The following is a 25743-nucleotide window of genomic DNA, read 5'->3' on the forward strand; positions in this document are numbered from 1 at the left end:
TTGGAGAGAGAACAGTCCAGTTGGAGGGTCGAAGATTCAACGAAACAATGGGATCCACTGCTCCGTCACCGACGCTGGTGGCGGCAACTCGCTGGAGAGTCCAAATCTATATTTAAACACTACTCCTTGCTCGCCCCGAACCCGATCCTCGCCTCAATTCCCCCTATATCTATCCCGTTATATAAACGAGATGGGAGGTAGCAGGCAGCCTTCTTCGAAGCGACCGCGTCCACATTTATCCTGGTCTCCGTCTGGCTAAGTCTGTGTGTCCCTTAACTTCGCTAGTGGACCCAAGAAACGCTCGAGACAAACACACAGACACGCTCCGGCGACGTAGCTGACCCTCAGTTGTACGCTCGTATGCTGGGTGGATTAGCTAAGGCACTTGTACATGCTGCCGGACAGTTTGGAGTTTCTAGCACAACAGACGCATCGCCGCCTCCGCCTGCAGTTCTGCCTTGAAGCCTTTAAGTGAAATTATGTGTCCTAAGGAGCTCTGCGAGGGAAGGAAGGACGAATAGACCAAACTGTAGTGCCTGCTGTCAGGTTCAATCTGCGTGAAGTTAGGACGCTTGCCGTCGCTAGAGCCGCGTCAGATGCACTGTACGCAAAACCTGGTGGCTGGTAGCTGATGGGATGGGCATCTCTGCGGCGATGGCGGTGGTGGCGAACATTTGGTCAGAGACAAACAACTAGTGCCTGTTTGCCCCCCGGGTCGGTTTAGGAGACTTTCCAAGAAGTATTCCGATTTGGCAGTCAGTCTTGTGCATAGAGCACTAGTGACCTCGCGTCATGGCTAGATAAGGACGCGGAGAGAAAATTGTCCCGTGTGGCATAATATGCCATAGTGGTGTCGTGTGGACGCTGGTTCGATTAGAAGCAAACGTTTGGATAAACAACAAAAGATCGAGCGGAGTCTAAAATAGAAATCGCATTTGTTAACTCCATGGGGATATACAATGATATTGGCTAATTGAGGCGAACAGGATTCAAATGGTACGCCACTGATTAAACGCTAACTAGAAAACAACGGGTATTTTGAGCTTGTTTTATCAATTAATTTGATGAAAATCAATTAAGATTGATCATTGATTTAGACAATCTCTTAATCGAATAAGGATGCAGAAGCTCAATCAAACCGTCGGCTAATTTTTTTGTTTCTCGTACAGTTAAGCTACCTGCGTTTATTTACCTAATGACTTTTGGTCAAGAAGATTGAAGACTAAGATTGTTCTCTATAGAGCAGTATTCTATTATGATATGCATGAAGAATACGTTGGTAACCGTTTGCAGGCAATATTCAATATTCACATCTTTATCGGTCACTGTTTTTAGCCAACTCTGAAGCATGGAGAAATCATCCTCCATATTGTAAAAAAATCTTCTTTATTTCCTATGGGATACAGGCATGAAAAGCTTAAGCGCTGATTAGCATTGCTCGTATTCGTCTAGCAGATAGATGGGTGACATCTGTTGAATTAGTCACCGTGAGCGTTTTGGCTTTCGGCTGAGAGAGTTTCGAGTTAAGGGGCATCGGCAACACGACAAGAGAACCACTAACGTTGACTGCTATGCAAATGGTGGCCTACGCATATGCCCTCCTATGCGGCGAGTCTGGTAACCGATCCTGAAAGAGAAGAAAAAAGCGTGTGGACAAGCGAACTATTGAAAAAAACCCTGGTAGGAATTGAAACAACTAGGCCAGCCAGTTAGCCAGCCACAATGGCCTAAACCCTGTAATGGGCATTGGAGAACAGGGGAAGGCGTTGGCGCTGGAGGGTATTTGATTTCTTCTTATCCGTCGTCCGTAGTCGTGCTGGTATAACTTCAACTCTGCTACCATAGCAGTGCTACTATTATTATAATGCATATGTAGCCAGTGATTCTCATAGCAGCAATGAGCCACGTGTGTTGACGCAATCCCTCGTTCTAGTACTCGTAGACAGTAAAGAACCCTGCATATCTTTGCTTCCATCTCGATCCCCTTCTCTCTCATCCTCGCTCTTTATAGAGGAACTAGCAGCGCATTTGATCCTTCTCTAATTGAATAATATTTACATCTCATTTAAAGCCACTAGAAGCTGCACGCATAGCGGCAGCCCCGTACGATGCGTTGCCTTGTTCTGGGCCTAACGTCCTTAGATATCGCATTGTCACAGGGATAATGTAGGACGCTCCAGGCTACTAAACCCTTTTTTCTGCCACTTTGTCTCAAACTGCTATCCTCCCTCCCGCCCGCGCGCGCCGCACCTAATTTCCCTGACTACCTTCAGAATCCACCAGCAACAGCACGCGTAGTGCGGCTCCATTGAAGCTGCTCTTCTCGTTCTGAATGCCACTTTACCGTCTTTTTCACTACGTTACCACCGTGGATGAACCCTACTACCAATTTACGTTGTTCTGTTTTTGAAGGTTCAGTCTCTTCGTTCGCCCCTCGGATAGCACCGACTTTAGGTTCCGTCTCGTACTCATGCGGCCGCAAGAAAAACGTAATTCCCCAATTGCTCGTGCCCTGCGAACATCCCTTAATTTGTGCCTACTTCGAGACGAAAAAGAGACTAAGGAGCAAAAGTTGCTAGCTCAACCAGCCGCTCGTTAAGAAGTCAAAATGTGTAAATTTGCATGAATTTGCCTGCCTTCTTGTCTGTCTGCTACCAGTTTGCCTGCTGCTGGCTGTGTGCTTGATTCGGTTGAGTCGGATCGGTTGATTTCCTCTGCAGATCGACAGCACGCTGTATATTGTCGACTTCGTACTAGAAAAAAACACAGAGAGACAGAAGGCGGTATGGGGGGAGGGGGCGTGGCGGGTAGAGGGGAGTCGACACAGCTGAGCAGTCTGGGGGGCTGGCTCAAATCTTATCTGGCTCTGTTTCTGATGAGACTAAAGTCGCTCATTGCAGTTTCGCTTCCCCCTAGACTTTTTCTGATTTTGCTCTTCTTGTCAGCTGCCTGTTCCGGAGCCAACTGCAGAATTAAGCAGTTCGCTTGGAATTCGAGCGAGTCAATGATGGCCGCGGCTACTGCCAATGCCTTCGCCGCGCACTGCGGTTCAGATGCAAAAGTCGAAGCTGCTTAGCGTCGCCGTCTAGCGTCCCTGCGACCACGGGTAACTGTTTGACCCGCTTAAAATGCTCTTTCTATGTCTCCTTGTCCCTCTCTTTTTCTTGCTCTCGCCGTCTGACGGGGGAGCAGATCACGAACTGGGGGCCAATGTTCACACTGAGGAACGCGCGGGGGTCCATGCAGTGGAGTCCAGCCACTGCTGCATTTAATGATGTTGACCAAAGCGATTTGATCCATTATTTCGAATCCGCTCCAGAGAGAAGAAGCGAGAACGGAGAAAGTAAAAGCAAGCGTACATATAATGTTCGCGCAAGCCTGCCCCGGATGCGAACATTTGGTGAGGGCAAAACCCACGAGGTCGCAATCGTCTAAAACAGAACTACAGAAGGGCTACGATGCTATTCTAATAATATATCATCGTTCGTTTGGCCACTTCTGCATCTGTCTAAACATAATAATATAGAACCGCGAGTATAATCCGGGCACTGGATGAGGTGCAGTGAATCTTTACTTTGTAAATTCGAACTGTAGCAAAATGGCAGTCTCAGAATCCTATCCTTTGCTCATCCTCAAGAGGTATTGTTGTAGGGTGCGAGTAATTTTTACGGGAGCGGCAGAACTCCATCTCAATTTTTAATAATTGTGAGGATAACACATCATCACACAATCACAATAATTAGTGCGGAAAAGATTCTAATTATGAAGTACTAGTTAATCAAGTCACGCAGTACCCATACGTCACGAATTAAACTTGTAATTATGTGTACTTCAATAGGCGTGGGCGTAAGGTTAGCTTTAGTAAACTGCACATCATACTACAGTTTAGAAAATAGTTTTTCATGTATTGTTTGTCTGTGACACTTTGGATTATCTTGCCACATGCGCAATTTGTGAAGCGGACGCTGGCGCCCAAACTGATCGATGTATTTTTTGTTTCCCTGTTTACAGAACCACTGACTGGTGAGAACGGGATGCCGCGACGGCTCCGCACCGCCTACACCAACACTCAACTGCTTGAGCTGGAGAAGGAGTTCCACTTCAACAAGTATCTGTGCCGGCCGCGGCGGATTGAGATCGCCGCAGCTCTCGACCTCACCGAACGGCAGGTTAAAGTGTGGTTCCAGAATCGGCGAATGCGTCATAAGCGGCAAACAATGGTATCGAAGAGCGAGGGTCAAGGTGGCACCGATAAAGAGTCAAACGCGTCGGAAAACGATGACGACAGCAGTGCTACGGTCACTGGCGTCATGGGGTTGAGTATGGGCGTAGCCGTCGGGGTTGGAAGTCTTAAAGGAAAAGGAATGTGCGGGATGCCTGGCAACGATTGCAGCCCACAGCCCGGTGTTGGTGTAAAGGATTGTTGTACGCCAATCCAGGCGTTACCGCCGACCTCGAATGCGCCCAGTGGGCCGCCGGCCGGCCCTAACGGTCTGGTCGCAGGCGTTGGGCCGAGCCCAAGTGGGCCTCAACTTCTCTCACGTAACACATGCTCACCAAGCGGTAGTGATCACGGATCGATATCGTCAGACGATCCGAAACCGCATCTACACGCCGCACTCACCGGAGCATCCGCGACACCATCACCAGGTTCAGCAAGAGGTGTGTAAGCGTAAGGCATAATAAGATGACTATGATAAAAACAACATTATTTTAAATTTAATACAAAATTGAACAATCTTTCAAATGGCATGGGTGACGAGGTCCTTTTGCTTGAGAGTATAAGTGGGTATATAAGCATTAGCTAATTTTTGATGTCGACAAACATTCTTTATTTTCTATTATTTAACCAATATCCCCTTTTATACCGTATTCCTTGTGACGCTGCATGGTATGGAGGAAAAGCTTTTACTTCAGATGAATCAGATTAATTTAGTTCTGTTGTCTCCTCCGTATTTGCAGGTGACAAAACGCCGACACCAACCGGAACACCTATTTTACTTGATCGGGCAATCAAGCCTGATCCATCGCTGGCGTACCCTGGAGGTCAACAAACCACACCGTCACCCCCTGGAGCTGGTCAACGAGGTCCGTTTCCTCAGATGGGCTCTCCCATGCACTCCAGTCCTACACCGCTGTATCAGCAGAAGGCCCAGCAACAACAACAACAAACGGCCCAGCAACAGTGTCAACAGTCACAACAACAGCAGCAGCAGCAGCAGCAGCAGCAACAATACTACGGAACGCGTCCTTCGGGAGGCACAGCGTGCTACCCTAGCGTCACGTACAAGTCAAACCATATGTTCTACCACCACGCCGCTGCACCCCAGTCGAACTCACCTAACTGCGGATCACAGTACCCCGCAGCAGCAGGCGGACAGGCCAGCCCGAATATGGTTAGCGCACGAATGCCTCAGTACTTTGACGGGTATGGGGATCAACGCTTTGATTACCAGGGGGGTTACTCAGGACCAGGTAACCAATACACGCAAGGATACACGAGCTATGGCTCTGACGACCTGTCCGGGGATCAGCAGTACTACGATCGACACGATTACTCGTCGCTCGTACACAAACAACAACAACAACAACAACAACAGCAAAGTCAGTACCCATGTTACGAATCACAGTATCATTCGAGTGGCGATACAGCCAGTCAGCACTTCAACGGCTTTTCTGATGGTCATCAACATGGTGGTGGAGTTGGCGGAGGAAGCCAACAGCAGAACGGAACTAGAGATGGAGATATGAACTTTAATATGTATTATAATAACGGGAGCACCGGCTCGATGAGCGCGTGCAGTACTCCGGGTACCCCACAGAGCCAATGCTATCAAGAAGGCTTGGCTAACGAGTGGTCGAATGGCGCCGGTCAAGGACAGTTTGGAAGTGCTGAATATTACCAACTTGGCTAGATTGTCACTTACCTCAACGCGGCTGAAGTTAACCGCTTCGACTGGTTTGCTTGCTTTTCAACACTTGGCTGACAGCTCACATAGTGCTGGATCGAACGGAAAAAAGGACAGCAGAGAGATCGTAACCGCTAAAAGTCCGTCTTACGTCAAATGTTCTATCTTCAGATTGCTTGCCGAAGTATGCATTACTTGCCCATGTGATGGGTCGCGCAACAAATGTGGATCGCTCTAAGGAACCAAAAAGAACTATGGAAAGCATTAACATGTGTAGCTAACGGCGCCGCATCGTCCTACGATCTGCGTTGAAAACAATAGGAGAAAAAATGACAAAAGGCGTTGAGTGGACAGGAGGAGATCCTGTAAATGAACCAACTCTGTAAGTCCAAATCCATGTAGTGACATGTGGCCTTCGGCCGGCCGGGCACCTAGCTGTGTCCCCGCCAAAAAGAAATCTACATCCGCTCTATAATATAATTGTTGACATTCTGTGAATATTCAGATCCTTATTACTATTATTATTATTGCGATATTATTGACATGTGTCTGGTACAGAGGTGTAGGTCATCTGGTGAAGAATGTCGTCAAGCCAATTAGCGTCTTCTTTTTGTTTACTGAATGTCGCTTCTACCCGTTCCACAACTTCTACCCAGTCCGTCATCAATTACTGTGTTTAGTCGCTGTATATAACGTGGCCGACGTGAGAGATGACGCAAAACGAAAATAGAGAACGACAACGAAATCCGTAGGCGTATAATGTACTCCTGCTATTATTTTATTGCTATTATTATATGCGTACATAACAAGTAGTCGTTTATCTTGATTCCAGTGGTCGAGTCTGTGTGCGATGGTGTGCGGACGTGTGTACAACGACGTATGCACGCTTATCTATATAAATAAGATATACATAAATATAAATATCATATACATAATACAAACATATATATATATATATATATATAAATGCGATTTTAATTAATTAAAGGACTGACGAATAATATAATTGGTTGCATCTTATTAGTCGGTGATGATACATTAAAATGGGAGCGTGCTTGAGACGCGCCAATTCCTTGTTACTTTGGTTGGCCGTGTCCTACTGTCGACCCGACGATAGGGTCTATGAGCGAGCGCGCGCGCGCGCGCGTGCTTGCGTGCGTGCGTGCGTGTGTGTGTGTGTGTGTGTGTGTGTGTGTGTGTGTGTGTGTGTGTGTGTGTGTGTGTGTGTGTGTGTGTGTGTGTGTGTAGGAAGAGACTGGATGCGAAGATGTGAAAAAAAAAACAATTGCAACATATATGAGGTATTTTCGTCGTGAATATTGTCGCGGTTTAGTAATGGGCGATGGACTGGGTAAAAGGCCACAAACAGTTTTGCCCTTGGCTATTGTCAAGCCTCCCTCCACCGATCGTGACCACCGTCAGCGAATTCCCCGCCTCTAGGAACTATCGGATCGAAACGAGCGCGATATCGCGAACACATGACCGTTCTCGGCGGTGAGGGACCCTTCTGACCATCTCTGTAACCAGCAAAAGCAGCATTACGAAAATGAGCTGATGATAAAGTACTGAAAAAACTAATGGTGCATTTAGTTTACAATAACAACTATATACACTAGATCTAAGTATTATTACGTTAAAACAATCACTATCATACCGGCAACAACGGGGAACGGCCACTAAAGCAAATCGCCGCTGTCGAAAGGCAAACAGTTCATCGATGTTGTCTACTTGATGCTGAATGATGTAATAACCTTACGGAAGGTATGATGACAGAATATAGTAAATAATAATAATAATAATTTATTATGATTATTATTACTGTATAACTTTATGGCTATCGTGAGTATAATGCATACATTGGTGCACGCAAGGCGTCAATTGGAAAAAAACATGTTATGAGAAAGTGAATGAAAAAATGCAAAAAAGACTCCGACTAAATAGAGTAAAGGTTGAAAGCAAACGGGACGAAACTAGAAGTAACAAAATAGGCATGAGCGAGAACATCGTGGGTACTAAAAATGAGTAAAGTTACGAATTAATCTCTCGAATATTAATAGAAACGACACTATTCAATATAAATAAGATGATGTTTTTGAACATTCCGCGTGGCGGCAAATCAAACCTTTCCTGTCAGAAGCAGATGATAACATAGCGCGCGCCAAATTTAAAAGAAAAAAGGTGACGTCACAAATTCGAAAACAGTCCCATAATCAATGCAACGGTTCATCGAAAAATCGGAGGCGCTCTATGTCCACCGCTGTTGGCACAACAACCCTTCTCTGTAACATGTAAATATGTCCTAGTAATTATTATTGCTATAGTGGTGAAGCTGACAATAATAACTATTATTAATGATGATTCATTATTATGCATGAATTGACTATTATGTCTAATGACTGTCAGATAAGACAGGCTTGGGTTAGTCGGTTGCACTCGTATCGGACTGTATTGGTCCCGGCATACAATTTTCCGGTCGCTAAATAATAAAAGTAATGAGATAATAGAAATCCGATAGTGATGCTGAACCTACTAAGGAGATACACCCTCTCGTGTGAATAACGTGTGGGTCTCTGTTTGTGCGTATGCGTGAAATATGCGACAACAGCAGGTGATAATAAAAAGAATTATAAATACCACTACTTGACATATTACTTGAGGAGAGCGCGTCTTCAAATATAACAAAAGTTGGTCTTCAAATCATTCGAGTTACGAGCCGCTGGAGCCGTTAGCAGAACGTGACAGAATCGCAAAGCAACAGACAACCTACATAAAATACAGAATACGTACAGATGTAAAGACGTCAACAGCCGACGACAAAGACATAACTAATACCACAAATACACGGACGACAGACAGTGGAAATATATACATGGATGGCGATGGGAAGTGTTGGCGACACGCAACGACATGGAACATAATTACGCTGATTGATAACGGCGATCGAAAACAATTGGAGATATTGAATAGGCTGTATGAGCGATAGCAATATAAAACGGGAGCCAGAGAGGAAAAAGTAATTGAAACATGATGTACCCGCGAAAAGGTAAAAAAACAGGAGTTAAATACAATAAATAAATAAATAAATAAAATGGGCTACCGATGCTCTAACAAGAAGTCCAATAGAGTTTCATTATTTCAGCCTCGATTGTGTTTTTAGAACCTGCCTCCAATCGGTTTCCCCTTATTCCTCAAGTTAACCATTTTGTTGTTGTTGTTGTTGCTATTTCCACCGTTTGGTTACAGACGGCCGTTGTTGTGCTTAGGGCCGGTATTGTTGTGCTGTTGTTGTTGTTGCTCGTGTAGTTCCAGCAGCTGTTCCTGTTGCTACTATTACTGTTATGGGGGATAAAGCGTGAGTCTGTTTGCGAGTGGTTTTCACTGGCGTGGCTAGTAACAGCACCACCGGAATTGAGGTGGTTGATGGCTACGAAACACTCACTGGTCGAGTAGGCGCAATACGGGGTTGGAGCAGGCGGCCTGGCGGACCCCCTTACTTACCACTATAATGCCTTTGCGCAGCCGCATGATTCTTAAGGGACAAATGAACAGACATATAAACAGATCGACTACCACAGCAACGGCAGTAGCGGCGTCACAGAGAGACACGAGCTGACTGAGATGGGCGGGGGGGTCATGGGCCATTAACCAAGACTGAAGGATATGTAAGAGTCTCTTGGCTGAAGGGATCTTTGAGTTGTTTGTGAAAGTATGTCCCGAAGGAAGGGGTGGTAGCGGGTTAAACGGAAAATAGGCTAGACAACGAACGAAGGATTCGCTGCAGTACTAGTGTAATGCAGTAAGCAAGACAACGATACAAGAAGGCTGTAAGAAGTAGGGCTCTACTGGCGGATGTTTATTTATATAGAAGTGGGCGTCACTATGCGACGTAACGTTGCCGACCAATGTGTAATGGCAAGTGGAAATCGGTTAAGGTTAACGGTGAACCGAATAAATGTTAAGTTTAATTAGTACTAGACCGAGCCTGAATTGTAATGATACGATTGATGGAAGAGTGCGAGCGGTTGAAGAAGGCCAATGCTGCATCGTCTTCCAAGATCCTCTTGCAGATTTAGGAATATAAGTTTATATAGGCACATATCAGCGTATGGCGTCACAATAATTTTTGTGTTTAGTTTAAGAAATCTGTTATAGAGGTCACCTTAAAATAGGTATATGAGGCTTGCGGCGTGGTCAGCAGGTAAGTGGAAGCAGCCAGCCGATCTACTGTTATACAAAGTCGAATTAAGCGAAAGCCTATCGTTTTTCTGCTACTGGATGACCTGCTAATTAACGAAGGGTACACGTTTATTAACGCCATCCATTTTACGACTCGTAGTTACACTTTATGAAATCAACTGCTTAATATTCAAATTGGGTCAATAAGGGAACTTAACGTTGTTAAGTAGTTGTGTTGATAATGCGTTGTGTTTGTCAATTTATTTGCATGATCCTGCAATATGGCAGGTTCGTATAAATTGGGCCTGTTGCCATTTAGCTGCGCAAGATGCCCAGGAGCGAAAAGTACTTTGCTAGCTCAATATCCAACTCTCTCGATCTGTATATTACTACATGAACGAGGCAAGTCTTTCTACGATGTTAGCTTTGGTTCCGTTTGCGTAAGCTAGCATTTTAATTAGTATCAACGACTATTACAAGGTAGGCCGTAGCAGCTACTAGGAGGAGTAAAATCTGTTTCTTCTTATAACCATTCTCGAAAGCTATTTCCTGATAACAGAATGTGAACAAACATGTAAAGCGCTTCTTCCTGTCTCAGTATTATGTATTCAAAAACGCTCTAAATTTTACATTGTCCTTGTAAAAAAGAGGGGCCTTATCGATCCTGTATTTTGTGCAGTTACAATTAGCCGTAGATTGATAGACAAACAAATGTACTATCATATGTACCACATACCTATAAGATTAGAGTGGGAAGAGCCGAACTCGTTCATAGGGCTCCATCCAGCCAATTCGAAACTCACGCTCACTAGAAAAACAGCCGTAGTTGTGGCAGTAGCGGCAGCAGCAGCAGCAGCAGCAGCAGTAGAAAAAGCACGCTTTTGATCCCTTTAAGAGCAGAGCGTTAAACAATCATATTTGGCCAGGGCGCTGCTTGAAGTGACAGCTCAAAGACTCGGCATATATTTGAATAGGATACAAACCGACGAATTGGCTAACAAGAACGCCGTGGCATGCAAGTATACACATGCATGTATCTGTAGTACCGTTTCCATGAGATGACTGGTAGCTCGCACTGTTTCTTCTCTACGACGCCAGTGGGGTCGTCCGAAGTTTCTAGCAGAGAGCCGGCTTTTTGCCGCCTCTGTACGAAGGCGACCAAGGAGGAAAGGGAGGAGGACGAGGCACGAGGTCAGCAAAAGGTTTTTTAGTGTATCGTCCCGACAGTGGCCGCTTCATGTCGGGCCGAACTATTCGCTACTCGTTCACTCGTCGTCCTAGAACCCCAACCGTCTGAGAGAACTGCCTCGTCGAACAGTCGCAAGCATTACAGGCTCACTGTCATTTGGTGTCTTTCTCCATCTACCTCCTGTGAGCCTTCTCAGTCCGTCCTAGCGTCGAAGCCGCCATTTCTCCTTGTCGCTGGCTATCAGTCGTCGTTTTCGCCATCGTGTTGGGACCGGCGTCAAAGCAAACGGTGAGAAGAGACGCAGCCGGAGGACGATGAGCAGTCCCGTGCATGTAAGTCGCAGAGTCACTGGACAGAGGTGGCCTGGAATGGCCAGACCGATACAGAGCGAAGAGCTGAGGCAGGATGAAAAGAAAGGCAGAAAGGAGCTCTGAGAAAAAAAGATACTCTGGCATGAATGTATGTATGTGTGTGTGTGTGTGTGTGTGCGTGTGTGTGTGTGTGTGTGTATGTAAGCATTATAAAGAGAACAGGCTCAGGGAGACAACGATTCTTCTTCTTCTCCTCTGTCTTCCTGCTCCTCTCTGTTCTCCTTGAGTCGCGTCATTGCGCAGATGGCCGGCCATCTTACGGGAACCAGCCGATAGCGTAAGATGGGATAGCTGAGGACGATTTTACGCTATCCTATGTAGGAGGGATATGGGAGCTATGCCTGCGATGGGGACCCAGGGACTCTGGGACCACGGCTACGCAAAAGAAGAAGGCGACAAGAGCTGGCAGCTGGCTAGCTAACTGGCCGCACTGAGACAGAAGGTGAATCCTGTGCGCACGGCGCTCCGGTACACATGAACGGGTAGCTGGCACGGGACCCTAGAACAGTTAACTTGCTCGATACACACACACGAACAAATATACAGTAATCGACACAAGTGGAGCAAAAAGGGACAGAGCAGCTGACGCTACACAGTGTCACGTAACCCAACACAGCCGTGTCGCTGGGCAAATCCGGGCCAGTTCCCATTTGTTCGTCGCGCATTTTCCTCGTCGCTATTCCGCTGCTCAAATGCCCCCTTTTCCCTTCTCTCTCTAGTTTTTTCGTCTCTCTCTGTCTTCCAGTCGTAGACGGTATCTCGCCGCCGCAGAAGAGCGCCTCACCTTTAAAATGCAGCAGTTAACAACATGCTGCAGCTTCAGCTACTACGCCAGTGCTGTTCTCGAAACGTAAGGTGGACAGACATCACACCGAAGATGGTGACTGGAGATTTTTAGAGATGGTACTACTGCCTCTGTAACCAGGCGAAAAGATTCGCGCCGGCAATGTCTGTGTGCGGAGTTCAGCGAGTATAGGGGAAACAGGATGGGACCGTTGTTTGCAAAGCCTGCTCCTGCTGCTGCTGCTGCTGCTGTTGCTGCTAGTGCGGTATTGGCACTAGTAGTGCTAAAAGTACTTGTGCTAACCTTCGTTCTGGCCGTCACTCCCTCTGTGCGGATGGATATGGTAAAGCGTGGGGGCTGAAAAATGCGAATGGGCAGCATCACAACTAACGACACCGGCTGATGGAGGAATTCGAGGGGATGTGGGAAGAAGAAGAGGGACAAGTACTAAACGGACTCGGAGGCCCGGTGACCGTCGGCTACTTGTGAACTCCTGCTTTCGCTGTGTACTCCTGCTACTTTACCACCATCGCCACACACCATGTCCAATGCTGTTGGCGTCACTACTACAGGGACTCGAACCGCCGCTTTCAGCCCCTGTTACTACCTCTTACCGCTGTATATATCTGAGACATGTCGTTGTATCTGTCCTTCTGCCAAATGGTTTGAGCAAAGTGCAGCAGTTCGGAGTGATCTGAAATAGTCTTAGCTTAGTATAGCGAGGAACAGGGAGAGAGATCCCCGCGCCACACAAATCACACTCGTCGTTGTGCTAACTTTCTGATTAGTCGCTGGTGCGTCTGTTTGCCATTTCTCCCTGACTAACCGACCGATTGCGACTATACACTCGCGCCATCGTTGAAGCGTTGTCGGTACTCTGTTCTGTCGATCTACTGTACAGCAGTGTTGGACCGGTTGCAGATGGTGACCATTGAAGTCCAATGTAAATGAACAATGAAGGTAACGACGGGAAGGAAAAGGGACGAAAGCATTCAATTATTCGTTTTTTCGTATATGGCACTAAGTGGCTTTAAAAATTGGCGCTAGACACACAATGGGAAGCAGTTAAAAATAGGTGTGAAGAGTTTCAGAGACGTTGTGGCAGTTAGTATCGGCATTTGTGACTAGTTACCAATATCATCTTCGTTTCTAATGGGTTTGTAATGGATGATGTATTCGACCGGCTGGTGTAAGACACTCTCTAATCATACGGTCTAGAATTGCAAAATCGGTAACAATTCAGTAGGTTCCCATACAAGAAACGGCAATCATTGTCTTATATTATACATACCACTTACCACGGGATAATTTAAGGTAGACCTGTTTTATATAAGACGCTAGCTACAGCCTCCCCACCTATTCGAACATCCTGACACGACGGCCAAAAAACGGTGAGAGGATAAAATCCAATTGTATGACTTTTACAGAAGATGTTTGATGTGAGTCTATTTTAAAGAATAAAATATGACGTACTAATACTGTGACAGGAAAACGTCTTGACCTACCCCGTTTTTCGTATTTATTTAGCCGATACCGCTAAATGTGTTGAAATCTTAGAAATGGTGCAGCGTGATGTTTCTGACATGGCATGATATGCGCTTCAGAATTACTAAACGTTTGATGATAAGGATTGCCAGAAGCAAATGCTATGCTCTTAGCAAAAATCATTTGCTTCAAATACTTCCGCGTGAAAAATTACACTAACTGTCGATAAAAACTTAGTTTAAGTTAACGTTTATTACGAGATTAGCTTAGTTACATGTGAATATAGCGTTGTATCTTGGAACTTGCGCTTTTGGATAATAAAAAAATGCGGACATACGTAAAGTTTCGACGCTGGTAAGTATGCGTGTTTCTTTATTGTATGAGGCATTAACTTGTAACTAATACTATTCTACTCAATATCGATAGTTACTTCCATAAGTAGAATGTTTCGCTGATTAGAGAAGTTGTTGAAAAGAGAGAAATACGACAACTACGCATTACAAGACGAATTATATTTCGAACGATCCTAGAGTTTTTTTACGTGTGATTATAAAAATTCTATTTTATGGGTCTAAAAAAACACTTGATAAATATTCACAATTTGTTTAGTAGTACTTTGAAGCAAGCTTTCTTTTGTATAAAGGAACTATCCCTTGATACCTGCCGATCTCAATTCAAACGAGTTTGTTACCTTCGTTTCTAACTAGTCAACATAGCTTTCACTCCATTTGCCGGGACTAAAAAAAGGGGGCCGCTGTTTAACTTCCATGGTACTGTGTGTATATAAGTTTTGTTATCGCGTACTAACTCAACTAAAACTGATCATCAAAAAGTAAGTGTCTATGGTACTAATCGTTCCGATACGATCTTCAGTTTCTTACCACTTTCATTCTGTCATGTTATTAGTAATAAAGATAGTCTGCTTTAGATAACAATAAAGTAGCGTCACTTCACATATTTTGATATACGCATGCGTGTCTTCACCGTACAGTCCATTCCTTATCCTGCTAAATGGAAGAGCTTAATTCGATCGACACTTACGGCATTCAACACTCACGAATCTCGAGTCATTTGATGTGATTGGCAGAAGGTCCTTAGGCACAAGAACGCCCAGCAGTACGGCAAACAGCCGTGATAAGTGCCCACTATGACTTCTGTTTTATACTTGCAGATTTGCTCAAACAAGACAAGCCGAACATTTCTCTCTCTTTTTCCCTCCACGTACCCTTTTCTACTTCATAGCCCCCGTATTTCGTATGGGGATCTACGATGCAATGTCTTTAGTGGGTGGGCTTTCACGAGCCATGCTAATGACAAGCATGGCTTGGCAAAAGTGGACATCAAGTAACCCAGTAACAGTGGTAATGGCAAAAACAGCAACAACAACAGGTCATAAACGATTCAGAACCCGCAACGCGGATAGTGCAGCATCTTAGTGTTCTGCTACTTTTCCCTCCTGCCCATGTTGCTAGTCTAGCCTGTCGCAATCGACACTTCTGCAATATAAAACGGACCTAGTCGTCTCGATAGCTAGCAGAAAGTGATGGCTGGCCTTCGGTAAGTCCGTTTAGTCCCGAAAAGGCTCTAACGGTATTTGTGGGAAGCGAGCGGCTGTGTAGATGCCTGCTACGAGGACATGCCACCTAAGCGAATGGTGAGAAATACAGGCGAGTTGATGCAACCATCAGCGTATGTGTCCTATGGTCGCGGTTGCGCCTAGAGATCAAGACGCTGACGAGTGCTCAGAAGGGGGTGCGAAGAAGGCCTGGCAACGGAAGCGAAAAGAAATAGACGCGTTAGAGAAAGAAAATAAGAGGATAGATACAGAAAAGGAGAGAAATGGACAAAGAGAAGGGGCTAAAGAAAAACAGCAAGAAAGTGCATCAGCTCATCAGATGCGCAAGACAGGCACTAGACATATAGAAGATCTGTAGTAGCGTGCTGTTAAGCTCGCACCGTCCTCAATGGCAGAAGTGGAAAGGATGTTACTGGACGACAGGACAGGGATGCCTGCGTTCCTCGAAGCACCTCTCATTCGCTAATGCGTCCCTGTTTACGGTAGGTAATTGTTGAGGTCAACGTAATTACGCTACGGAGTTAAGCTGAGACAAGGTAATTTATCCTGATACGAAATCTTTTAGGCCTGTTTCGTCTCCTGCTATAGCAGCGATTTCGTGAACCTTTCGTAGGGCCATGCCTGAGAATTTGCGCCTGAGGGATCTCAGCCGAACAGCGTAGAAGACTTTGAAGCTTTGAGTCATGATTGGATGCATATACTCAATATATGCTTGTTAAGATACGCGTAAATGGTAAATGGATAGCAAATGGCATTAGCGATGCCCACCTTACCAAATACAACGTCGTACTAAATATACTGTTCACTAGAAAATATCGTTTGGAATCTCGTCATGATTCTATATAAACCAGTTAGTACAATGTAATTAATTAAAAGGTACCATAGACTTGATTCCTTATAAGCGCATATTACGCAGTTGTATTATGTAATGTTAAACTGCACGGTTCCATCTATACTCGATAAATGGTTACTGCATTTACTTTTGAGAGAGCATATATTGATTTCTTCTTGTATTTTTTTCCTCCTGATCTGTCTACCGAGTTCGTATACGACAAAGAAGAAGGGAGAAGGTTACGAGTAAAGATGGTGAAAGCCACAGAGGGAGGTTACCAAGGGGGAGGCCGTCCGTTTAGTCCCACTGTGCTGCTTCTGCTGCTCTGTGGCGATGACGATGAAAATCGGTGGCAGAACCATTAGCCGCCAATCAACACTTGCTTACTGCCTCCTTCTCTAGGCTTCCGTGGCAAGTCACATCGTTTTCACCTCGTGAATGACAAGCTGATGAAGGACCTAGCAGCTTCCCCGAGGTCTTGCATTTACTTCAGGTCTGGTTGGGAGGCACGAGATTTAATGGTGGGCCTCCTTGGTACCAGAGCGCAGAAAATAGCGCAGCTACCGTCTGACGGACTCGTCTTATTTTATTTGGTAATGCTCTTCCTTTTTTCATCTAAGTTTAGCAACCACGAGCCTTGTTGCTGCTGCCGCTGCTATCGTTTTGCATTGCGGCCTCCTGCCGAATGACTGGCAATGGAGGCAACAGCAGACGTCGCTACACTGGCATGTTGGCCCCCGATTCCATCAGGCCACTGATGAGAAAGGTGACAGAAACGGCGGCCACACCGGCAGACATCAAGGTGGCAGACTTAGTTAAGCCATCGTAACACGAGCAGGTAGAGGAGCCAGTGAGGACGCACAATACGGAACCAGCGACACGAAGAAAGAGAAATGGTACAGCAACAGGAACGTACAAGTTCCTTCTAACTGTAACGGCAATCTTATGCTAATACTGGGGGCCGTAGCGCTGCGATTTGTGGCTTGAGTGCGTGTCTCTATGTATGTGTGTGATTTGAATGCAGGCAGCATTGCCTTGTCGCTCTTTCACTCCTACTTCTTTGTATTTGCCTTCTTCGTTACCCTTTTTCATTGCTTTATCCCCCCGCCCTCCCTCGAAACGTTTACTTTCTGTAGATACTCTAGCGTCCCACCATACTTCTGCTGCCTGGACTACATAAGTTATGCTCTATTTCATCGTCGGGAGCGGTTCACTCGACTCGTCCACCCCTTGTTTGTTCCCTGTCCGTACCCTCGTCCACGCACAGGACAGCAGAACACAGCAATAACAACGACGACAACAACAACTGCTACTACATAAAGCTCTACGCCCAGTCCCACATAGTGTTAGCGGTATGCAGTCATACACGTCGTACAGCATTATGGCCGACTGATAGGGATCCCACTATGTGTAGGTACGGTCGTGGATGCTGCAACCTTGCTGCTTTTCCCCTACACTGACTTCTTGTTTCATCGGTCTCCGTCAAAAGGTGAAGAGTCTGTGGATGAAAATAAGGCAGAACAGATGCCTTACCGCGTGAAAACCGCGACCGGTGCCTATGTCTGTCAAAGACTCCGCTGAAACAGCTTCTGTGTAGCACCGAGAAGGGCATGTTTCTGCCGCCCAATAGGTTCTTGGACCGGGCACACTGCGATGCTTGTGATTAATCAATCTTCTCGCCATGACGGTGCCCATCATGTACTTGCCAACTCTACCCTTCGTTGCCTTTGCCCTTTGCGGGCCATCTTTGCGTTGGCCTCTGTCGGAATCTCTTCCTGTGAGTCACCTAGGTTTCTTAAGTAGACTACTACAGCAAACTGTTGCTCCTATCGCAAAATACTACTAGGTTGAATTGTTTTGTGTGGTACTACATGCATCAGTAAAATTTGTATAAAGTTGTATAAATATGAGTGAAAAGCTGGATAATATCTATGATTTATACGTCTATTCGTTTAAAAAATTTTAAATACTCTTACAGAATATATTTTGTGTTTTAGTTCAGAGAAGTATAGGGATGCTGTTATATTATTATATGTATTACCTAATAGTGTAAGCAATGCTAAAACATTACTTATACTTTTTGATGTATCCCTATTACGGGCTACGTAATCAAATTTCTGTCAATTTTTCTTCGGTTTTTTCATTGCATAACCTTAAACACCCATTTGTCAGGACTACCGATATATCACTAGAGTGATCGGACGCAGCGTTTTCTTCTTTCCATTATTGTTATTATCAATATCTATATATATTGTAGCGCTGGGCCCAATGGTCGCAGACCCCAGGACATCCCTGTCTTTGCAGACCAGCAGGGAACTGAACCACTAGTTCCTGCTGTTAGAGTTCAGCCAAACGCACAAGACAGGCGTCTGCGCGAGGAAGGTATTGTCCTTACAGTCATCGTATGTAGAGATGCATAACGCTGCGAAGGCGGCTGCTGGCGCCACCACACAACTGTGGTAGCTCTTGTTGGCCGCTGCCAGCATCGGCGTCTTCGGCCGACAGACCAGGCAAGAAGGAATGAAGAGGAAACTGGACATGCAAAAGGAATGGACATGGGGTGGTCACGGTCCCCGGTTCACGAGCAGCCGCCGCTGGCGCAGCCGCTAGAGCCGACTCACCCAGCCAATAGCTTTGGGTCGCTGGCGCTCCCGATGAAAAATGGCGGACCGCTTCCGGCTTTTTAGCACTATGCACCGCCTCCGCCGCTACATTCGCCTGCTCCCGCGAGGCATTGCGGACTTCGGACCCGACGAACTCCCAAAAGCCATGCCACGCTGACTAAGTCGAGCGAGCTCGCGATTTAGCTCAGCAAGTAGCGGGTTGCGTGCGGCAGGAGCAAGCTATTCCAAAATGTCCTGGCGCTATGTCGTGACGCTTTAGGGATACTTCGGTAGGGAGCCGTAAATGGGAAATGGGAAAGAAGGAAGGTTGAGGGAGCTTGGGGAACGGGGCAGAACTTGTAGAATGGACGAGCGCCAGAAACAAAGGCAGGCCCCTTCTTCCTGTCGAAGCAACGATTCGCAGCTAAGAGTCGCATGCCCGCAGTGTCTACAGTATAGACCCCGAAGGCTCATCGAGTCAAATGGGGGCATTAGGGGAAGAGACAAAACTGCTGGATCTTCCTCACACTCTCTCACACACACTCTCTCTCTCTGCCGGTTTGCCTGCTTTGCTTATGTGCCGTGCTGCACGTGAATCAGGCCGACACGCACAAGGGGCAGCTCCAGGGCGGCTAGAGGCGGGGGACCTTGTCGACAAACTGGTGCGTTGTCTCGGTAAGGAGCACAGTACCATATCAGCACCGTTGCTGTGCCAGTGTACACAACACCAGTTCGACGCACACAGAGACACTCACCATGTTGCTACCAGCACGTTGCTCACAGTTACGATAGAGCACACACATGGAGTGTATACTACAACGGACGCTTGCTAGCGCTGCTGGCAGAAAGCACACATCGACATTGTATGTGCGGAAGCGGATGCGCTTTCGTGCCTGCTTCGTTTGTGTCTGCTGTGATCGTATTCGTGCCAGCTGGCCCCAGTCCCCGTATCCGTCGAGCTTATCATCGGTAACAGCAACGAGCTTTTCAGCAGGCCCGGCATTGCTTAGTCAGCCAGCGGCAGCAAGTGTGCAGCCTCTTGCCTTGCTACCAGGCGCTTTCGCTTCCGAACATTGCACTCACTGCAGCGTTTTCAACGACATCAGCAGCTGCGATAGAAGCGGCAGTAGCAGCAGCACGAGCAAGCTCCGGCTTGCCGTCGTCAGCCTTTCGCTAAGTAACTGCCTTTTTGCCCCTTTCGTCGCGGAACGCAGCGTCTAATACTAATCGCAGTAGCAGTGGCGGGCTTTTGGGTGGCGTCAATCGTCTACTTTCCACAGCCTGCCCTTGGGCGGTGAGTTACTGGTGCTCGATGAGGACCTCCAGTCACCCCGTCGTTCACACACCTCATCCAGAGAAGCTCATTTCGTTTACACGGGGTACAACGATGACGCTGACGAGGCGCGATCGACGATAATGGCATGCAACTATGACTATAGCCATGGGGCGCCATGAGCATTAGTCCCAATCGCGCTACTGCAAACTGTGTGGGGTTGTGGCCACTGAACAAGCATAAAATTGGATCCAATAGAGAAAGAACCCTAAGGATAACTTATTACTGTTCCACGTAAATAGAATTCATTTTGTTGTAGTTGGGAAAGAGGCAGAACCTAAATACTACTACTAAGAAAATAGATTTGTATCCTATTTTTGATAGTGTTCTGAGAGGTTCTATAACTTTAGTTAATTGGCGATGTTCGTCGATCTTAGTCAAGCGATGTTAAGCGGTAACTGCGTGCACCAAAACGGTACGAACTTAAGCTTAAGAGCTAACAGTACCTTGATATCATCCATACCTTTACATGAGGCAGTGTTCCAAAATTAGAGTCTGATAAATCGATCTCAGCGCGAAGAAGGTCGTTAACACAACGATGAACAGTGAGGCAGCAGTTACCTTGCAGTTCTATTTCTGTTTCAGCTACATTGTCTGACAATCATCACAGTTCCTGTCTCCATCAGCTATAAACTAGTTATAGAAATTCATCTTTGACTAATGCCAACATTAGACGATGTTAGATAAACCTACAGAGAAGGGCTATTATGGTGAGCGATTATGCTAGCCAGCTGATGCTGCACGCCGCCATTCAGTCACATGTATTTGCAGAGATAAACAGGAGTTTCGAGATCGGCAACGTCTATGTGGGTCGAACGGGAGAGAGAATGCGTGGGCTGTGCCTGCATAAGGACAGACAACAAACGGGACCAAGGCAGCTTCGAGCTTGACGGAAGCTGACGGAAACGCAGCGAATTTCCGCTGTTTGCATTGTGTTTGCCGGCCACATGCTGGTACGCTCTCTCGCACCCCCCTTTTCCCCTTGTGGTGGCGAGTTTTGTTCTGCTCGGCGCGCTGCACCGCCGGGTGTGTTGTGCAATGCCAGCTTCGACGACTGCTTTTGAGCTTTGAGGCGCACAGCCCGGGTCTTCCGTTCACCGCTTGAGCGGCAGCAGAGCCGACAGTCTAGCTGCCCTAGCAGCAAGCGAACCGACCATCGGAGCCAACTGCAGCCGCTGTTACTGCTGCTGTGAGAGGGGCGAAAGCCAACAAAAAACTGGTAACTGCTTCGGCACCGTTCTGAAACAATGCTAGTTTCCTGTCGACGAACCGAAAAGAACACACAGGAATAGCGTACGGGGGAGGGGGGGGTTGAAGGGGGTAGTAATAGTAGCGGCGACGCCGGCTGCTGTGCGTGCTTTTGTAGCAAACACGGAAGCTGTCCGCATCGAAATCACTGGCGGGTCGGTTAGTCCGTCAGTCGGTCAACACGAAGAGGAGCACAGAGCGGAGGGGACCCGCTTTGGTTTTCGGAACAGTGCGACGACAAGGGCGATGGCAACCAACGAGAAACGGGCAGGAAGAGAAACAGAGGGAACGTCAGGAGTAGCTAGGGTTGGGTCGGACTTCCGGTGAGGTTCCGGAGATTCATCGCCAGCGGTCGCGGCTCTGTGATCCTCCCCACTGTGATTCTCAATGGAGAAACATACAGGCAGTCCGTCGAGTCCGTGAAAGCTATCCAGACTAACCCCTCTAAGCGAGGCTCTGTCCCCTTCTGCTACGACAGTAGCATCATCAGCAGCACTAGAATGGTCGCTCCTGCTGCTGCCTGGGGTGACATTGTGGTTTTTGCTTTCCTTTTCCTCGCATGCGATTCGCCCTTCCATACCGTTTCTGCTGGGTGGCTGCTTTTCCTTCGTTCCTTCTCGTTCGCTATTCGTCCGATATCTCCACCGCCACCGTCAACGGCGCGGGTTGTTGTTGTTGTTGTCGTCGCGTGATGAGGACAGCTACTGCACTAAAAGGCAAAAGTGCTTGCCTCTTCATGCTATCCTGCGCAAGCAGGATAGCAGTCTCTACAGCCAACGGTGGGTTCTACCAGTCGCCAGCCGTGTTGTGCCTGTTAGGCTATGCATCGATATGAGTCAAAGTATAGCACTACAACGATGACAACAAGATGACAGCACCGGTTTCTTGGATATTCTGATCGGACGAAAGAGTCGGGTGATGCCTGCTGCGTGGCACATATACCTGCAACGCAGACACAGGAGAGCGCCTGCCGGACAACCTCCTGCCGTACAACGTCCTGTCCGCTGCCGCCGAGTTCGCTGCCACTTTTGCCGCATGCAAACGACTATGGCATCTCCTCTTACAGCCACCGCTTCGACCATCACCAGCAGCGAAAAACAGGATCTCTTTTGCTCCACCAGTCGCCTAGTGGATTCGGCGCCACTAAACATAAATCCCATAGACATGTTACTCGGTTAGTCGTTTGTCGGAGCTTTGCACACTGACGAACACATATCCAAGGATCGCCTGCCGTCTCCTATTGGGGCGTCCTCGAGCGGCCGTTCACCGCTCGCCAACGAAATAGCCCCCCGCACGTTGCAGATGCTGATACGAACGGTCCCAAGCGGCCAACATTGACAAAGCAGACGAGTGGCACTAGCAGTAATCGTGCTAGTGTACTACCAGCAGGGAGACCTGGGAGGAGAAGGACAACTCGCCAAGAAAGAGAGTATCACTAGCAGCAACGGCGGTCATGGAACCGGTGTCCTCGCCGACAACAACAACAACAAAAATGACGACCACGAGGACAACAAACGCTGCCAGAGTGGCGAGAATGTAGCACCAGGAGCAACGTCGAGGTGGCCGAAGCGCCCGCGATAAGTAAACTGCCTGCCGCTCCTTCGATGCTGCTTCTTTCTCGTCCATCTCTTGTCGAGTGTTTCTTCCTCCTTCGTTCGCTCGCTTGCTTCACTTCGTGGAGTCGGCCCGCCTTGGCCTTCACCGTGCCTGCTAGTGTCATAGACTGTTCTGGTAGGCTGCCCTAAGCGAACGAAGAGCTCTTGTGCCGAAAGCCCACTAACCGGGACGCACTCTTCTTCGAACAGCAGGCGGCTGCAACGGTGTGTGTATGTGCAAGAAGCAGGACTCTTGGATTTTTTTGCTTTAGTCAAGTCGTCCAAAAGCCCTTCAACAGCCCTGTTACCCCCTGAGCATTAGTTGCACTGCCCTGGAGTTCCCACTACCCGTCTACTTCTTTCCAAACTCTGCACCACTCAACACGCGGAGTCTTCGAGGACGGCGCGGCGACTTCCGACACTCGTCAGGACTTGTCAGGCTGAGAGCAGCAGCGTAAACTATCCTCACTCAGCCCAATGTTAAGGCGGGACGACACGACGAAGTCGGATAAACATGTATGCTCCACGCTTCGAATACGTCGTTCTTGGCAAATCTTAAGGAAATTCAAGGCAATAGAGCAGGCAAGAAAAGGACAAGCAAACTGCCTTTGGCAGCCGAGTCATAGAAAAAAACGCTGTTTATAAATAGGTGTGTGTGTATTTTTCTGATATTTTATAGCATTTACTAAGAGGAGCTTAATGGAGCACCATCAGGTCGGAGCAGGCCGCGACCATGCACTAAGTGTGTAGTAGTTTAGCTGAGTTTGAAGTTGACCTAGTGTGAAGAATATTTGCTTAATACCACTTTGAATCTTTACAGACACGCTCTTGTAGAAATCAGAATAAGTGTTGTGGTTTTTTGTTATCATGAAATAGTAACGCTGGTGACGATTACGATAACCAGAATAATATTGATAATGAAAGTTGCACAATATTTATCAATAAATGATAATTACTTTTTTGAAAAATAGTTGTTTCAACATTACCCTGAAACAAAAACGAAGATCATTATTCGTGAACCTGGTTTGCACCTCGTATATTAGGGATTCACATTAGATAATCATGAATCGATCGTTTTTGGATCAAGCAACGACAAAAATAAAGACTCTTCATGGGAAACTCTTTAGACTAAACATTCGCAGAGTGTTCTCTTCCATATCTGAGTTAATGTCCATATCTGAGCTTCTCGATGTAGCATCCGAAGCAATCAGTCAGGTGAAACAAGTTATGAAGACTAGCGGATAATCAACGATCATAGTAAATGTTCTTCGCAGCCCTGTCGATCCGTAGAACGTGCATGTGGCCAATAATAGCTGGACTTGATTTTTCTCTAATTGTCCACATACTTTCTTACAACTATTCCGCCACTAACGTCCTCGTTTATATCGCATTCATTACAAAGGCCAGCGAAAAGAAGCTTCGCGATACGCTTCGCTTTCCTGACTCTCTCTCACTCTATCTCTAGGTCGCATCTCTTTATGTAGCCAAACAGAAGTCGAGGGAAGTTCACATTTTGTCGTCTACATAATGCGATCGTATCCGCCCTGCACAGTGTCCCATTAAAACGTTGAATTGGTGTTGGTCGTCCCCGTTCTGTTACTTCTTTTATTTCCTCCCCTTGCTCCCTCCTTCTCTCTGTCCTTCGGTCTCTCCCAATTTTATTGCTACCTTAACGAGCTACGTCCGCCGTCCTGCCAGATCTGGAGATTCTGCGCAGCCAGCCATAGCCTGGCCGTGTTGTATATCCGTTTAGTAGAAAATAGCGGTATATCCACCTACATCCAACTGGCAGGACAGACCAGCCGGCCGATATGTTGTGTGGTGCGAAGACACTCGAATGCTCTTCACATCCTTTCTTCACGTTCCGTCGCTGGTGCTGCCAGCGCACTCGGTTGTCTGAAGGCGCCATGAGCTCACCGAGTGAATGGGAGGCGGTCCATCGTGGACTCCGTTTCTCCTCCTTCCCGAATCCGCAACCGGCGAAAGCCGTAGAAGTCTCCATCGAAGGTTGTAAAACTGTCGTCATAAAATCACTTATGCCGCAGCTGCGGCTGGAGCAGGAGCAACGACAGCAGTCAATGTAGTGGTACAGCAAAGCTTTTTTACTTTTCTATTTGCCGCTCTGAAACATAAGTACGATTTGTGATGCGGGTTGTGCTTAAGCAGACGTAATGTCATATTAGATAGAACATTAGATAGCGACGTCGAGACTTCGTTTTACGTTCCTGATCCAGCAGAAAAGCAGATGGATAAATTAAGCTCCGATGTTAATGTATGTTAAAAAAACGTATCGAACCCCAGTTGTAAACAGAACACGTTGAATATATGCAGGTAATCGTCGACGTTACTTGTTTGGACAGCTTTTTCTCTATTGAGCATACGTATTTGACGCGTAGTAAATTGAAGATCTATAAGAGCTATTCTTGGATAATGCCCCGCTCTTAGAATAGGTTGGTGCCAGTGAGGCACTTCATGAGAACAACTAGCATCTTTTTTACCGTAATGTGCGGACGCAACCCATTACATTAGATAATGTGTCGTCTGAACAAACCTATTTGTGAAACAGAAAGTTATTTTAATCATATTTCTATAAATAGTCGTACGTCTAATAGGCAGGCTCTAACCATTTACCCATTTTGCTT

General features: G+C 46.8%; 2 protein-coding genes across 2 annotated transcripts in view; one reads left to right on the forward strand and one right to left on the reverse strand.

Annotated features, from left to right (window-relative positions):
- Nucleotides 1-9029, forward strand: part of LOC111247716 (uncharacterized) — an 87787-nt gene extending 78758 nt beyond the window's left edge. The window contains exons 3-4 of the mRNA XM_022798981.2: nt 4012-4662; nt 4963-9029. Of these exons, the coding sequence (XP_022654716.1) occupies nt 4012-4662; nt 4963-5915 (1604 nt within the window). The 3' untranslated portion in view covers nt 5916-9029. The remainder of the gene's footprint in view (nt 1-4011; nt 4663-4962) is intronic.
- LOC147756854 (uncharacterized) overlaps nt 7289-25743 on the reverse strand; it is an 89194-nt gene continuing 70739 nt past the window's right edge. The window contains exon 5 of the transcript XR_015324018.1: nt 7289-7426. The gene's annotated coding sequence lies outside the window, so the exon portion shown is untranslated. The remainder of the gene's footprint in view (nt 7427-25743) is intronic.

Source organism: Varroa destructor, unplaced genomic scaffold (genome assembly GCF_002443255.2).
Source record: "Varroa destructor unplaced genomic scaffold, Vdes_3.0 BEIS01000003.1, whole genome shotgun sequence".
Lineage (NCBI taxonomy): Eukaryota > Metazoa > Arthropoda > Arachnida > Mesostigmata > Varroidae > Varroa > Varroa destructor.